The 17402-nt window shown below is 54.7% G+C and overlaps 1 protein-coding gene across 1 annotated transcript; it reads right to left on the reverse strand.

The window, feature by feature from the left end:
* Positions 1-588: 588 nt before the first annotated feature.
* On the reverse strand, positions 589-16670 carry LOC105701630 (glutamate receptor ionotropic, NMDA 2B). Its single transcript, XM_012428527.2, has 16 exons — positions 16643-16670; positions 15227-15405; positions 14078-14492; positions 13350-13533; positions 13049-13187; positions 8910-9123; positions 8439-8454; positions 3943-4090; positions 3687-3870; positions 3505-3614; positions 3325-3437; positions 2967-3251; positions 2461-2642; positions 2134-2369; positions 1861-2054; positions 589-622 (listed from the first exon to the last, which is right to left on the reverse strand). The coding sequence occupies exons 1-16, from the start codon at positions 16668-16670 to the stop codon at positions 589-591; spliced, it is 2661 nt and encodes an 886-aa protein (XP_012283950.2).
* Positions 16671-17402: the final 732 nt, after the last annotated feature.

Below are 17402 nucleotides of genomic sequence, written 5' to 3' on the forward strand. Positions count from 1 at the left end.
GAGCGTGTTCCGTGGAACGAGTATCTTGAGCATGTTACGTCCTCGAAGTGGTTGCCTTTAGAATATGTTCCTCCACCCCGTGGTCGCGGTCCGGTGCGACCGGCGCGACTTTACTCCTAACGTTATCTGACACATATTTAAGTTTAATATTTATTTAATATGGTACACATCGATTTTATCCGAAAAGATTTATGGTAGCTTTCTTTTGTCCTCCCTGGCCCGGATTTCGAGCGCCGTCCGTGGTCCAGGTCGAGTGTCGTTCGCGGTCCCGCGACAAAATTGATTCCGTTGTCTATCTATTGCATTGTTAGTGCCTATCTAAGTGTACGTTTGTTCCTCGGGGTTTGGTTTTCGGTTTTGCGTTTGATTTTGATTTTGCCCTCCCCTAGAGGGGACGAGTCGGTACCGAGGGGATGATTCGCGCGACGAATCCGCTTCTCTGATTTCTCCGACGAGGAGGCGACGAGAGTCCTTCGACTAGGATCAGTGCCTTTCCTCGGGAGGTGTCGACGACTCGCGGGGGCAGGTTGGGTGTCCTGGGGGATCCTCTTCCACGGCTCGCCGATGGTCTCCGACTTGCCTCTGTCATCACAGAACGGTCTCCCTCTCCGCGATCTCCGTTCTGTTCTGCTTCTCGTCGATGATCCTGGGACGTAGAAAAATTACCGATTAGCCGGAGCCAAGTACTAGACCCTACGAGAAGGGCGAGGATCATGCCTGGGTAGGAGTCCTTGATTTTAAAATTACAAATCGGTACCTGTAAATCTCCGTAGGCAGGAACCTCTCGTCGTACTCCGTGCAGACCACGTGGTTCCTCGTCATGTCTCTAGGCCTGGCCACCTCCACCGCGTCGACGTACCTGTACCGATACAAGCAAACTATCAGCTCCATGAGCCCAATAAATAATATCTAGACATTAAGTCATTCCCAAATATCCTTGACCAACCGGCAAGGGTTCACGGTTAAGTCATGCCATGCAGTACCGACCTACCCCAACGAGAAATCCCGTGACCAGGTGTGCGGCCGATTGTCTGGTGGAGTTACCTGGTCTCTGAGGTAGCAGTTGGAGGTCGATCTCTTTTTTACCTAGATTTCAAGTCGCGGTTGGAACTTACGAGTCAAAGTACGGCGGCAACGGATGTGGAGACTCCACGGCGAGAGGTTTGGGGCGTTGATCCGAGGTCGGGAAGCACCCTCGCCACCAGCGAGGATTAGGTCGGATCCTCCTTGAAAAAAGTCCACGAGGATTTTCGAGGCCTCCAAGGACCCCGGGGGTCCCCTCGAGGCTCGTCGTTTCGAGCACCCCGAACAGCCGTAACGAAGACGGTCGTCGGGAGAAATTATCGCGACGGAGACGAGAAAGGCACGAAAGAAAGGAAGGACCTGCCAGGATCAAGCGGTCGCTCTCTCATATCCCCCTCTTCCTGGCCTAATAAGCGCGGATTATCTCTTTTTCCCTTACGTCTAGGTCGATTCGGCTCCCACCAGCGGACAGCAGACGAGGAGCTTCTTGCGAGCGTGGAAGGAAGAGGCGGACTAAGATTCAACGGTCTTAAGATCGAAAGATCGAAGAGCATGCCGTGCGAGCAAACTTCTCAAAGGTCCTTTCGAACCGAAGGAATTCGAAAACTGCGCCGAAGGTCCTCGTAAAGGGGATTACCGAGGACCTCTCTTGGCATCCTTAAGCAAGAGTGCAACGACCGGCTCGTCCGGGAGTGGTGGTCGTGTAACTACTGTGCAGAGGTAACTACATGCAGTATGAATCGAGGTGGCGACTTCGGCATCGAAAATCAGGCTCGAGGAGACTTCGCCCGGAGGTGGAAGGTAAGAAGCCGAAGAATTAGGAAAGTCCTTTCGTACTTGGGCTGCGCCGGCTTGATGCCGTGAGCCTCCAGGTCCTTCTCCAGCTGACGGATTCTGATCCTCGCCATGTCCAGCTCGTGTTTCACCTTCCACAGGTGGGTGTCGCAAATGGGGTCCCTGCACCTGTGGTGACGCAGGATATCCTGGGCCTCGTAGACGGCTCCACGGAAGGTGAGGGATTTTCCCATGCTCTGGAGAGGAAGATATATCGGTGGGTCCAGGTTCTTCAGGGTCTCCAGGGTAGTAAAATCCATCGGATGCGTTACGTACCAGACTTATCAGCGCACAGCAGCCGCTCCTGTCTCTCTTCGCACAGTGGTGCCTGACGTACTTGAAGTAGAGGTACTCCAGGAGCAAGAAGAGGGCCGCCAGGGCGACGCCGGCGAAGAGAAGGACGAAAGCGCTGAGGAATTGCTCCAAGGCGAGAGGGTCGCTGCTCTTCTGGACCTCTTTCCCGGGTTTACAGGTCCCGGTCATCCAGTAACGCCGTAGGCGTTCCAAGTCACCTGGAAGGAACCGTCGAAAGTCCACGAGTTCGTCTGGTACCGCCTTCTTCGGGAGCCGCGGCATCCTCCAGGACACTGCCCAAGGACTCACCGTTTTCCCGGAAATCCAGTAGCCGTTTGTTGAACATCTGCACGTACTTCGAGTTCCTGGAGAAGGCGAGACCGTAGCCGGTCATGGCGTACCAGGAGCCGACCGTCAGCAGACGGCAATCCTCGTCCTTGGCCACCAGGTAATCCAGCACGGTTCCGTCGTAGATGAAGGCGTCCATCTCCCTGCAAGGGGTCGAGTAAACGAGGAGAAGAAAAAAATGCGACCGCGACGGGGCTTCGAAACAAGCCAGCTGATCGATAGATGCACTTAACCCCAGATTGCGGAACCTTTAGGGGCGCGACGAGGATTACGGGAGAAACGCGATATTTCCGAGGTTACCCGTGACAAGAATTCTCCCAGCGGCTCCTCTAAGCCCGGAGTAAATGATTCTCCGAGGATTTAAGACCCCCGCAAGAACTTGTCCTTGTTGCCCTGGTTCCGCGTCCAGCTGGGGCCAGGACCTAATCCACGGTTTCTCGTTATCCAGGAAATCCAGGATCGCTCACCCGCTTATGACCGCTCCGATGCCCTCGTTGACGCTGCTCTTGTTGTATTTCCTCATGTACGCGTGCATCTCCTTGAAGTACTTGGCCAGGGTGCTATCGGTGTGGCTCCAGGGGATGGTGCCGAACCGGAACATGGGCTTGTGCGAGTAGGGCTTGGCCAGCCGATGGTCGTCCACCCCCGAGAACTCGTGGTACTCCTCCCGGGTGATCATGAAGGCCGCCAGGTTGGCGGTGTAGATGGCCAGGAAGACCACAGCGAACATGGCCCAGACGTTCGTCATGAACCTGCGTTTAGAGAATTATTAATAATAAGTGAGCTCTTTCAATTTTTTTAGAAGTACCCAGAAGGTCGACTTACCTGGCGGTGAACCCTCTGGGGGAGTCAACGTGGACCGCAGCCTGGAAGAGCACTGCCCAGACCAGCCAGTACGTGCGGAATAGGGAAAAGCGGTGGTTCCCCGTGTGGTCCGTCTGTAAGGTCCAGGAAACATGAAGAAAACGAAGAAAAAATAATTCGAAAAAAAAAACTATGACCTACCTTCATGTCGAAGCCGTATGGCGAGAGCCACTCGAAGAGGAAGATCATGAGTGACGCGACCTGGATGGCCACCGCGCCGACCAGCATCCAAGAGGCCGTATCGAACGGCTCTGAAAGCGACGAAAAAAATAAAAATAGGTAGGGAGACCTAGGGTGGCGATGCGAGTCTTCGAAGTGCTCACCTAGAAAGGCAGTGGGCGAGATGATGCCCGTCCTCTTGGCCACGACGATGGCTATACCGGTCTCCATGTAAGGCACCGTGAAGTCGACCACGGCCTCTCGCTCGGAGTTGATCATCAAGGAGGTCAGCACCATATCGGTCTCCCGGTTCACCAGGGCGGCTATGAGGCCGTTCCACTTGCCGTTCTAAGAGAAAAAAGTGGAGTGAACCAGGCGGAGTCGAAATCTTAGAGACCTCGAAGACCCCTCTTCGCCTACCTCCAGGGTGCCCCACTTGCCGTCCTCCACCCTGATGAGCTCGTAGGTGAAGCCCAGCTCCTCGGCGAACTTGACCAGCAGGTCGATGCAGAACCCGCTGCAGCACCTGAAGACGCTCTCGTTCCTGCTGGCCGAGGGGACGTCCACCCTGAAATCCAGAATCGAAATCTAGGATCCGACTTTTGGGGAACTCTCGAGGTGAGTTCACCAAACGGTTGGACCCGGAAACGCCGCCTCGAGAGTTTCGAGATCCAGGACAGGAATTTAACTTCCGGTAGGCGGCGCAGTTATGGCCTGGTTCCGCGTTAAGACCTCGGATTAATTTCCGGCATGGACGAACTGGAGATGCCCACTCGGCACCCCGTGCTGGGAACCGAAATCTGGAGACAGGTGACGTACGCCTCTTCCTGCAGGGAGAGAGAGGGTCCGTCCAACCTTTGGCCATCTTGGAAGATATCCCCTAGAAGGCGCGAGGCCTGATTAAATGTCCTCCACCTGGCAGGGCGCCAGAGCGATCACCGGTGACGCTGCGACCCTCCACCTCTTCACGAAGAATCCACATTCGAGGTAAAATATAAATCTCACCAAATCCCCCCTTCCACCCCGAGGGTTCGGTCCAATGCACTTTTGTTAAACCTCGAGATAATTCCAGAAAGTTTCCTTGTCCAAGTATTTAAACTTATCATGTTTCCATTGAATTCCCGTCGCCGAAGAACTTCGGTGAACCCAGGAAAAGTTCCTGAGGTGGAGATTTCGATCGCGCCGACGGTGAAAATCAAGCCCCTCGAAGTCTGGATCGAGGGGACTCTCCGGGAAGTAAGTACAAACCATACCCCGTCTCCCTCCCTTGGACCCCCGACAAGAGGAGCCCCCGCTTAATTCTTCGAGGTCGCGGAAAAACCTTTCCCATAACTTCACCTCGCACCCTGAAGAGCACCAACTTCAACCCTGGGGACGTCATCCGAAAGCTCACCCCAAGGCAGTAAACGCGAGCAGTCGCGCGACACTTTGCATTAACTTTCCGAAGTACGGACCTTGAAGAGCCCTCGACGCAACAGGTAGCGCCTTCTGTCCACCCTTAATATTTCATTCTTCCGCACCCATGTTTTGTTTCATATTCAGGTGCCAATACATGATTATAATTACCGAAGGAGACTGGAACCACGCCCAATTATCGCATCGGTTTCATCAAGGATGCAGCGGAGTTCCGAGGTCTCTTCAGGGGCTCTTCAGGGTACATTGGGTGATGAGAGAGGCAGGGCAGGAATTGCTGCAAACGATATCACGCGAGGTGGTATCGATCTCTCCTGCATACGAAACATCCTCTAGCGAGCCAAGGGCCACTCGTTTTTACGAAGAGCTTCGTCCTTCGGGATTGCGCACTCGCGCGACCCTCGGTCCACACCCTGCAGGACGAGTCGATTCCTGGGGAGGAATCCTCGAGGATCCGCTTCCTAATTCATACCTCCTGTCCCCTTCTCGCCTTTTTTTTTCGAGTCCCCTGACATTCCAAATCGCGTCGAAAATCGATCTCCAACCCACCCCCGGAGTCGATTTAACCGGATATAAAAATGCGGAGATTTCGAGGACAATTTCCTATTTGTAGATCCAGGATGCGACTCAGCGTTCCGGGATCCGAGGGGACCGGAGGGAGACGTCAAACTCGGAGAAATTCTGATCAGCACTTTGGCGAGCGGGGTACGTCTTCGAGGGGTGTTTTCGTCCTTCGCATCCCTGGGGGATCCATTTCCCCGGGGTGGTAATAAAAAGGTATCCATCGACGGAGTTTCCGCTGGTATCGGGAGGAACTTAAGAGACGCGCGTCCTTTTCCCTCGGTTTAAGCTCAAATAGGATTAAGCCGGCGGAAAGTCTCGATTCGAATTTCCCCCGTTCGTTTCGTTCTAACCAGGAGGTGGACAGAAGGCGAGAGGGGTTGCCCTGGGAAAAAAAGGGAGAGAGTTGACTGGGGTTTAAAAAAATGCGACACGAGGTACCGGAGGACGTCAAAGGACGATAAATGGAGACATGAGGCACCTGGTCGCGATACGGGACCACGGGGTCAGGAAAAGGACTTTGCAGGACGTCGTTTGGACTCTAAACCGAAGTCAAGGGACGGGGGTCCTCGGAAAGAGCATTAAAGTCGTCCTTCCGAGTTAGTAGGTCCCGACTGTAAAACGAGGCGGCGCGTCCTCGGAGTTCCTCGCGTCGTTCCGCTCTCGAGACACTTTTACGGCTCGAATCGGCGGGAGCGGTTAACCCGCCTCCAGGTTCGCTTCCTTTTCGGGGTAAATCGACCGCGAGGGCGGCATTTCCGGTCCCAGGAGCCCGGAATTCCGTCGCGGCCCTCAGGAACTCCGAATTCCTCTTATCCGACATGCCGGGACTTTTCGAAGTCCTCGCTCCTCCTTTCCCGCGGGATCCTCTCGACGGTCTCCCGAGTTTCCCGTAATTTTCGAAAGGCATTACTCCGGCGACGGTAGGGAAATTTCGTGCTCGGTTTCGCACCCGCGGTAACCCGATTGCGCGGTGGCGGAACCGCAGGCGGAGCCGCAGCGGCCCTGCAGATCCGCTTTGAGGAAAGCTGGCTCGGCCACTTTCCTCCCCTTATTTATAGGGTCGCCTTCTGTTCCCGATCCCGTGTCCTCCGCCGCGGAATCCCCGGCTCGCCGCTTCCGGATTCTCTCCGCGCGGTTTCGCTCCTTCCCTGGCGACCCGCGAGTCGCTTAATTCCATTGTCCGCCGGAAAGTTTCTCCGGGTTCTCCCGGATCCGCTTAACGGCGAAAGGTTCGGTTCGGCTCGGTACTTCCGTTTTCCTCGGTCGCGCCTCGTTTCCGACACCGTCTTTCCCCGGATCCCGAAGGAAGAGAAACCCCTCCGACGGACAAAAGGAACGGACGGTGCGGAAAGTCTTACGCGGATCCGCCATTGTCGACGCGGCAGGCGTAATCATTCCCAGGGACGGCACCCCTGTTATCGTTACTCCTGGAGTTTCGGATCTCGTTATTTCTTCCTTCCGGTCCCATTATCTCCAAGATTTTTTTCATTCCCGTCGAATCGTCTCCTTATTCCTTGACCCGAGGATAACACTCTTTAATGCAATTCATTTCGAATCTCTCGATTGCGTCGAGGCATCTTTTTCATACTTTCGTGTATCTTAATGTACCGAGGATATCGAAGTTGCGTCTTTGGGTTTTCAATTCCCTGGCGCATCCTTTATGGACTTCTTCTTTTTTATCCTCGAGATTATTTCCCCGAGGTTAATTCCCATCGATGCATCCTTCGCGGAGGTGTCTCGGAATTTTTCCTGCCATCCGTTAGCAATCTCCCGAGCAATATACGCGGCGCGTCCTCGAGGGGATTCAGGATATAGAAATCCTGGACACAAAGGCGACTTCGTCCTGGCGAAATTTAGTGGCACTCGAAACCGGAGCCTCGGAGGGAATATAATTCCCCTTCGAAGCCCGATCGGGCTCCGATTCGTCGCACCTTTTCTCGGCCTCAGGTGAACGCACGCGTGTCCTGGAATCGTACCCCAGGATATCCCGGAAGGAGGAGAGTCCTTGCGAAGGCACGTCCCCTTCCGGATAAATATTCGCCCCGTGGACTCGCTGCATCGATTCGCGCTCGGGTTTCGCGTCGTATAGAAACCACCCCGAAGGGGAGGCCGTAAACGGAGACCCCCCAAGTGGACCGGAAGTGATTTTTCAGAGAACCCCTTCGCGCCTCCCGGAGACCTCGAAGGGTTCCTTTCGATTATCGAACCCCGAGCTTGCCCTGCCGGTTTTCCGTCGATTTTTATCCTTCTCGTTTAATCATTCCCCGAAAGGAGTTCACGGGGTGGAATCAACCCCTGGAGTGAACGGCGGACCGCGTTTCCGATAATCTCCTCCCATTCTATCCCGGATCCCTCGGAATCCGGTATTCCGGCTGAAAAAGGACGCGAATCTGGACACCGGGCTAATAAACACTGATTTGGAGGGCGTCGGGGTGGAGGCCGACGTCCAGGTTGGCGGGATGGTCTTCCCCCCTGGCGAGTGCGCTGACATTAATTCCAATTTACTCCGGCGCAGACGTAACCGGGATTTCAGGGCCCTCCGAGAAGCTGAAAGCTCGCCGTTCATTCGATCCGTGGGTAATATAGCGAAATGGAGAAATACCCTAGGTGGGCCGTCCATTTTCCCGAAAGAGTCGCCCTTACGAAGGGGTGGTCTTCGCGGTCTTCGGGGGAAGCTCGATAAGGACGCATCCTCGAGAGAAATCCTTGTTTTTGCGAAACCGGCGAGGGCGTCGCGCTCTCGAAAGTCGAGACCAAAAGTTCGAGGGGGGTCCCGGTCTAGGGGGTTGACGAGGCGGGCCCTCGAGGGCGCAAACCGAGGCCGGCGCAACTCTACGCGTAATGTCGGGGGCGGAGACGCCGCACGACTACCTCTCGGAATTGAATTTCCTCCCGGAATGCCACTCGGCTCGCAGTCTTGCAATTTACCTCGCGTCGACCTCCTAAGTTCCGCCTCTTTCGCGCCCCCGGCGAGATTAGCGAGTTTCAAGGGGCGCGGCATCCTCGAAATTCCAGTCCCAAGATCCCTAAAATCCACGGATTCGCAGGATTCGAGGATTCAAAGGATTCGCGCGATTCGGGGGATTCAAGGATTCAAGGGATTCGAGGGGTTCAAGGGATTCACGGGGCAAACCTAGGGTCGTTCATCGGATTCGAGCATCGGTGGAATACACGAGATTCCTGGAAATTCGCGTTATTCCAGGAATTGTTCCGGAAGGGAGTCACAAGGACTTCCCTTTCGCTCTTTCCCTTTCACGGAACTCGGTCATGCACCGAAACTTTGCCGGCCATAATTCCTGAGGGCATGGCACGCGCTCATTGAAGTCCGGAGCACACCTGCGAAGGTGAAGAACCTCCTAGGTGAGAGGTGGGAAAAAAAATAAGGTCCACTTACGAGACGTTGAAGGGGCCCTTGGCGACCCTGCAGAGAACCCCTCGGTCCATCAGGCACTTTCCACTTATGGGGTCTGGAGGTGCCAGGTTAATGTAGGGCGGCTCTTCCAGGAAGGTGATCCTCAGGTGGAACTTCTCCGGCACCCCTTGGGGCGGTGTATGGGAATTCCCTGGCCAAACTATGTCCTTGATGTCCAGACCCTCCTTCTGCCAGGACTTCCACACCCCGATCTGAAAGCCAATATCAGACACCTGTTTATGAAAATGGTCAAACAAACGCTGTAAAAAATGTTATAAAAAATCGTGAAAATGTCAGAGGGGGGAATTCGGAGGGGCCGATTTTTCGCGAGATTACCCGGACCCGTGAAAGTCCCGGAAACAAGTCTCGGTGGAAGGGGAAATGAGCGATCGGTTTTCCGGGTGAAAAAGTGCGGCTCCTTTGTGACATCCCTTGTGTCGGCGCGACCGGGCCGGGCTTCCGTCGAAACAAAGCTCGCTCGAAAGCTCAGGGCGGTCCTTTGTCGAGGAATGAATTTTCATGGGACATATCGCGGCCGATGCCGGAAGCTAATATCGACTTCCGGCCCGCGAGTGGCAAAGAGAGCCGATCCCGAAAAGGAGGGCCGAGCGGCGCCAAAGGGCAGTCGCGGTTTGCATATTCAGAGCACGACCTCGCCCCCTTGGAGGACCTTACAGACCACCCAAGGACCTCCCAGGATTACCGTCCCACCCAGTCGTCACTCCCTGATCCGTCAAAATTGCTGTCCCTCGCCCCACCCCTCTAAACGCCAGGACCTTCGCAAATATTCGCTCTCAGTCCTCGCAGAAATTCTCTTCAAAAAAAAAAAAAAAAAGAATTAGCCAAGGAGAAAATCTCTCGGGTTCCAAGGAGAAGATTTAGCGGGATAAATAATAAACGCATAATGGCATTTGTCGAGCATGGGTCGCTCGCAAAGGATCCCGGTCCCCTTCGTTCTTCCGAATTCCGGGCGCGACCCGAGTCCTGGCCCGGCGCCCAGAAAAAAAAAGAAGGACGAGGGATCTCGGCTTAAGGAGGCGTAAAATACGTATAGAACATTTTAAGGACCCGCCCAGGGTGTGCCCGACGTCCTCGGGCTGAGAAAGGATCCTCGACGAGGTCCTTTTACGAGCTCTAAAGACCGCTCTGGCTCCGATCCGTTTGCCGGGTTGACCCCCGATAAAAGGAGTCGCATTTTCCCCTCGTTAAGGCGACATTCGACCTCTCTCCCTTCGGGCAACCTCGGGCTATCGAAAACCCGAGGAAAATGGGCCGGAGGTCCTTCGACGTCCACGTGCCTCGGGGGGAGGAAAGGACGTGGACATTTTCCAGAGGGTGCAGGGACCGGGAAATCGCGATGCACCCCTTTCTCGCCTATTCCGGGCATCCGGGTAATTAGGTTATCCTAGGTCAAGGAGAGCCGACATCGGACATTCCGAAACGCTCCGGAACGCTTCGAAACGTCCTGCACCCTCCCTTACGGTGTCGCACGCGTCCTGCCTCCCAACTACCCCCTTGCGCCTCCGAAATCCCATTTCTCTTTCGAAAATACAGGAATTCCAGGATTCCCGGGAAAACTCGTAACTCTGTCCCCTCGAAGCGCGCTGGAAAGCAAATCACCTATTTTCCGGCCACAGTGATGCGTTTATTTTTTTTCCCCCCCCACATTTTTTACACCTCCCAATATTTTCAGTTCCGCCATTCCACGTTTTCTGTCGGACGATCACCTGACAAACGCTCGTTGAAATTTTTTTCCCAGCCGCATGATTTTTCTTTTTCTTTCGTGCGCGATCATTTTCCGACAGTTCATAAGAGCGACGTGGAAATTGAAAATGAATTCCTAGGCGTTCGATGAGTCGGTCTCTTTTTTCTTCTATCCCGAAAATTGATTTCCCCTTGAAATATTTTCGCTTTTAATTCTGTTTTCCGACCGAGGAATATTCGGTGAAATTTTTCCTATGTTCCCGGGAAAAGGGCGACTCTTTCCGCGGACGGCGGTGATTCCTGAGAACATTTCCGGGAGGGACGTGCAAATTAATGACGTCGTCTCGTTTTGCACCGCGTCGTACGTCACGGGCTAACCAAGGACGACGTTCCCGGACATTTGTCACCGATCCTGGGACGGCTAAATGAATCTCGTCCCCGTGGATGACGGATGGCCGGGCGGCCCTGGCAGTTTTCGCCAGAACCGCCGACAAGAAATTGGGCGAACCGGCAGGCCAATCGAACGGATCCAATAGCCAATTATAGGTTTCCGGGCCGGAACCTCGATTCGTCCCGAATCCGAATTGGCGCGTCTTCGTCAAGGACTCGTTACCTCCCGGAAACGGTGTATCTGACCTTTTAAGATAAGCTAATTAAAATAAAATAATTCCTGACCTTTTAAAATAAGCTAATTAAAATCAAAAATAATCTTAGTACAGAATTATCGGGAGAATTTCGAGCCGTGGATTGCATTTGGAGGTGACAAGAGCCGAGTCCTCGATTATCCGATCGGCCGGGCGAGATGGGCGATCGGCGGAAACGTTGGCTGCTCGGCCTATTAATCGCGTTACTTACGCTTCCGGAACTCGAACCCGGATTACACGGTTAATCGAGGGCTTTACCGGGTTATAAATCAACGATTTGGCTGGTCGCTTTGACCGATTAGACGAATTATGAGCAGGACTCGAGGCGACGCGACTCGGGAAGAGAACCACCCTCGGGTGGCCTCCGCTAGGTTTGGTTATGTATTCCTGCAAGCAGGAGCCGCTTACCCCGGTAATCCCTGTATTCCCGATATTCCCAATATTCCCCCCACTCCCCCGAGAAAGGAGAATCGCACCTCGGGCCGCGATAAAGGCCGGCATTAAACGCAGCAATTATCGAAATTACTTATCGACGCGCCAAGGGACTCCAAGATGGCCTCGGAACAGTGGCGAGAGATAAGAAAGGGTAAAAGAAATTGAGAAAAATCATCCCGAGGGAGAGGAACGAATCCGTGCATCCTGGCTCGGTATTTCCCGGGTAAAGGCATCCGGTAATTAAAATCGATAGGTGGTTGTATCGATTCGCCGTAGCGCGATGTGAGAAATTCTCAAGGGTGGAGGAAATCCCTCGGGAATTAAACTCTGGAATTTCGGTGGGCTCTGGAGTGCGGCCATTCCGCGGGCCGGGAAGGACACCGCGCACGGGTTTCCGAACTCGACGTCCGGTTAATCCCGAGGGAAGAGAGGAGGTCCCGGGTTGATCGGGATGCCTCGGCGTTTCCAGAGGACAACGAGCCGAGACTCGGGGATTAAAAAGAATAATTGGTCCCTCGGGACTCCGGGCCGATGTACCGGGAGACCTCGAAGAAAGGGACGAATTACCGGGAACAATGGGACCCTTAATTCCTGGTCGCTATTAGGCCCTGAGAGTGATTACTCGCGTAGAAAGGATTACGCGATCGCGTTGAAAGGCCCCTCCACGTGGCGAAGAGAGATCCCTAAAATTAGCGCTCACTTCCGGGGAATTTTTTATGGGGATAATGGAGTGCCAGAGACGAGAGAAGCTCTCGGGCATTATCGACGGCGGCGAGAAATCGATCCCCCGTATCGGATCTGGAGTAATTTCCCGGGGATCGTCCAGCCACCCGAGGGTGGATACGGATGGTCACACCATCTCGATACCATGTAGATGGTATCTCGATACGTATCGATACCATCGATAAATCCCCGCCGAGCTCGAAAATCCAGCCCATTCCCGAAAGGACGCGAAAGGAGGGCAAAGTACAGGGAAATGGCTCCTGGAATTCATTTATCCACCTCGCCCCTCTTCCCGTTCTCCCCCCGTCTATCTGGCCATCCATCGATCCATCTATCCGCCCTGTGTATTTGATTCTCGAATTAATCGAGTCCCTTGATTACCGAGCGATCCCATTTCGCGGGATCCAATTGTCACGGCAGCCTGCAGAAGTCCGGATGGAAATATTCCCTGGACTCGATTAAGTGGAGGGTCCTGAAGGAGGGTTTGTCCTTCGGCATCGAGAGGTCCGGTTCGATTAGAGACTCGCAGTTCGAGGCACGAGAGCGAAATAAACGACCGCGGGAAGAGGGACGGGTCCCCGAGGGGTAGTCGCTCTTCATGGTGCTCTTCGTGGAGCTCTTCATGGCTCACCTCCTCCCAGACGAGCTGCTGGCTGACCCCGGGTCGCAGGTTCATGATCTTCAGCTCGGCCGCCTTCAGCACCCCGTCTTGCGTGAACTCCACGTTCGGCTTCCCCTGGTCCCCCTCCACGGAAACGTTCTTCAGGTACCTGGACATATAAATAATTTCTTAAAGTTCATGAAATAATTAAAAGTGATCAGGGAAAATAATCGACCGATGCCCGGCTTCGCTTTACGTTGGACGTGGTGCACGTGCTTAGGTAGACCCCCGTGTAAAAAATTCGAGAAAGGCAGGAAAAGGACCACCGTACTTGAAGAAGCGGTCCCCGGTGTTCCAGCGGGACTCGCCGTCGCCCTTGCAGCTGAGCTGCGTGTTCAGGCTGTAGTTCCGATTCCTGGGGTCCTTGATGAAGTCCTCGACCCCATAGGCGTACACCTTGATTGCCGTGGAGATCTCGTTGACCAGGCTGGCGCTGCTCGTGTCGAAGTGCACGCCTGTCGAGGAACCAGGGGGTGGTTAAGTCGTTTTGGGGGCGGATTCGGCCAAGTTCCGAGTGTCGGAGCTCGGATCTCTCCGAAGAGGTCATTTCCATGGACAGCCCCAACCGGGACCGGAGTTAGGAACGAAATTATCAGCGGACCACCGACGAGCCAGGACTCCCTTTAAGTCGCCCGGCTTAGGGAGGTCCTCGACACGGTCCTCCTGGCTTTCCAGAACTTGCGGTAACTGGAATCGATGGTCCCTCGGAGGCTCGAATTGGATCGAATGCCGACGGGAATACGTTTACGAGCTCCCTGCACTTGGTACTTGGCCGGTACTCGCGCTTACTCCCGACAAGGTTCGGTCGGCCGCGAAACCCGAGACATTTCGTTCCATAAACCCTCCGAGAGAATTTTTTCTACAGGGAATTTCCCTGGGGATGATTCCGCGCCCAGGTAAAATCCCTGAGAAAATTGCAATAAGTAACCCAGGGTCGAATAATTTAATAATGATACGTGCTCGTCGCGAGCATCCCATTTTTCGGAAGATCGCTCTCACCCAGCATCCCGACCGGGAACTGCGCCGGAGATTGGAGGTTCTCGATGACGCTCTGCGTGACGACCCAGACATAATTCTCGCCGGTGATGTGGAGGTCCCTGGCTGCCGTCAGGATGTGAATAGCCTCCTCTCTGGTCGCGTAGAGCAGCATGACCCGCGACTCGCTGTTCACCAGCTGAACCAGGTCGTGGGGCTTGGTCACCAGGACGGCGTTCAGGATGGTGAACTTGAAGGTGTCCTGCATGTCGGAGATGCCCTCTCTCACGGCCTGGATGAAGTCGTCGTGCCCGGCTATCTGGGACGTCACCACGCTGAACTGGTGCCACTTGTACCGCTCGAGGATGCTCAGCATCGCCGCCGTCTGGTGCTCCAGGGAGGGTGCCAGCTGCAGCTGCAGGCTGCTTTGCGAGGCCCTCTTCGGGGAAAAGGAAATCGCTCGATTAGTAGGGGGCTAACTTTGCGAGAACACGGAAGGATGGTCCCAGAGGCCACCCTGTCGCCGCCACCCCAAAGACGAACCCTATATATAGAAAAGCACCCTCGCAGCCTTCGAGTCCTTGAAACGGAGACCCAAAACCTCCCTCGAAAACCACCCCAACTACTGTTGCCCGTTTCGGCCCTCTCATTCCACTTGGCAATTCGTTCGGCTAATCCAGCCGAGCCGGGCCAAGGGTTGCGGAGAGTTCGATCGATATCGGCAGCACCGGCCGTGTCTATTCATGGTACTGGCTCTCTTCTCGAGCGTCCTCTTTATTTATGGTGGTATCCGAAGGGAGAATACATTTCGCAGTAGCGGCAAATAGAAAACTACCCCCTCGGCTCCTCGATGTCACGCCTCTCCGGCGACGAAGGGGTGGAAAGACGCAGCGGATGCCCGGGAACTTGTGGACGTCCTCTCGAGCCGTTATACCCCGTTTCCTTTCTCGATTCTACTTTTGCGCGAGCGTCTGCCAACTTCTCGCTCGAACACTCGAGGTTCACCCGCTGAAGTCGCGTCCCAGATCGACTCTCCCCCCGGTGGAGGTTTTCGGGATGCAGAGAGAAGCGTAAGGACAACCTCGCGATCCACTGCACGAGGCTAATTACGCCCTCGAGAGGACCGTCGCCCCTTTTGTTCCCCTCGCCGAAAAATGCCGAACAGTTACTCACCCTTTCCAGGCCGGAATTGTCGGCATTCCAGGCGATCACAGGAATTCCGAGGTACCCAGCCAGCTGCAGGAAATACTGGGCACTGGCCGTGCTACGTCCATACTGCTCGTAGTTCATCAGGTACAAGATGGCCGACACGTTGACCAGCAGGAATTCTTGGCACAGGGAGTTCAGGATGGCTGCGAAAACGAGTGAGCATTCCCTCGAGAGGTTGTTTGAAAAAAACCGGAATAAAAAATCGGCATCCCTCGAGCCCCGCCGAATTCCCCCAGAGAGGGCAGACATAATCCCTTAACATCCTCCAGGGTATATGAATTATTTCCCACTCTTAAATGTTTAATTAAATTCCCTAGCGGTTCTAAAGTGCACCCCGCACTTGTGCATATTCAAGAAGCACTGTACCGCAAGTACGCCGTTTTTCGGGGCCCCTCCACCTGGGTGTTAATCCGGGGATTTTAAAATGGCACCTGAATTCATTTCCACCTAAGGGTTTATCGGAATCCCCAGGTAACTCCAAAATGCCCCGCGGCTGCAATTTCAAAAGCGTCGAATTTGCGTGGCAAGGGCGACGCTTTCCGGATCATCTCACCCGGGGTGTTAAAACGGATTTCGGGGCGAGTCATTTATTCTACCCACCGGTGGCATAACCGCGATAAGTACTCGACTCGCCCCGAGAGCTTTTGCATAGATACTCGCACCGCAAACCGCTTCACGATCGGTACCCGGGAATTCGCGGCGGAATCCACCCCGTAGTGTTTGCCCAACGCCGGATAAATATTTCCCCTCGGCAGACTCGGGGAAACGTGTCCCCTCGATTTAACACAGTTGATAGGGTACGAGGAAGAGGGAACAGAGGGGCAGAGGGAGGGAGGAAAAAATATGCCGATTTTTCCAGGAGCCGCGTCCATCCGTCGTTATTAAATTTGTATCCACTCGGTCCCGTCCTGCCCGAAAGGGGAGGCAAACGGAGGTTTGCCATCTCCATTTCCCCTGGACCGGCAATTAAAAGGCAATTAGAATCTCCAAGCGTAATGCCACCCTGATTAAAGAGCGCCCTGGTCATCCTTTGTCAGGACTTCCCGACACGAAGAGGCCTCCTTTGCTCTTTTCCCCCGCGAATTGAGTCCCTCTCTCGATGCCCCCCGGTAATTAAATCTGCAACCGATCGATAACGTCAGATAAGGCCGATCGATCCCCATCGGCCTTGTCGCGACAACCCTTGTGGATCGATCAACGGCGCCGATTAGAGGACCACCTTATCAACGAGTCGGGTGGCCATTATTCAATTCGCGAGGGGATTAATCGGGCCGATAGCAGGTCGATCGATGGCCATTGGAAGGATTAATAATCCCGGGCGAGAAATCGAGGGAGTAATTAAATCCTCTTTTGTTTTTCCTCCACCTCGATCTGGGTTACCTGTCGGACTGGGCGTCAGTTCCATCATGACGCTCCTGACCTGCCGCTGCGTGAACTGGTACTTCTCCAGGAAGGAGAACTTGGGGTGGCCCCTGGGTTTCCGAAGAGCACCCACCGCCCTGTTGATCCCCTTCACGTATTCGCGCACCTCGAAGTTGGTGTGCGGCACGATAAGGCCGACGGTCAGCTGATGCTGCGGCTCGGAGGGCGCGGCCGGGCCGGGCGTCGCGACGCGGCCGTCGCGGAGCGTCCACGCGGCTGCGCCGCCTAGGCCCAGGAAGAGGACCACCGTCGACACGAGCATCCTCGTCGGCGATCCCGTCGACCCGACGAAACCCATCTCCTCGACGCTAACTCCTATAGCAGGCGTCTCTCGAACACCCCCAGGACCTCGCCCCTGCGGCCGTCATCCCCGACGCGGATTTTCTCGGCATAGCCTCGAGTCACTTTCCTTCCTCAAGAGCGATTCTCAGCTTTCGAGGGATTTCTGGGAGCGAGAGAAAATTAGGAACGGGGTTGGGGGCCAATGGGAAGGGTTGGATTTAGCTTCGGGGTGGTTTTTTAAGGCCCAGGGACAATTAGAAACAGCCGACGCAGGGCGAATCTCCTCCCTGTCGATCTTATCTGACCTGACCTGACTTATCGACGCGATTTTCGAGCAAATCCTGGGACTGGGAAATCCAGGTGATAACGCGATAAGACCGGTGCCGGGTCCTCGACGCCGTCGCTCTTTTTAGGGCTTTTACAGGTGACAGCGAAA

Source organism: Orussus abietinus, unplaced genomic scaffold (assembly GCF_000612105.2).
Source record: "Orussus abietinus isolate OABI.00-Male unplaced genomic scaffold, Oabi_2.0 scaffold24, whole genome shotgun sequence".
Taxonomy (NCBI): domain Eukaryota; kingdom Metazoa; phylum Arthropoda; class Insecta; order Hymenoptera; family Orussidae; genus Orussus; species Orussus abietinus.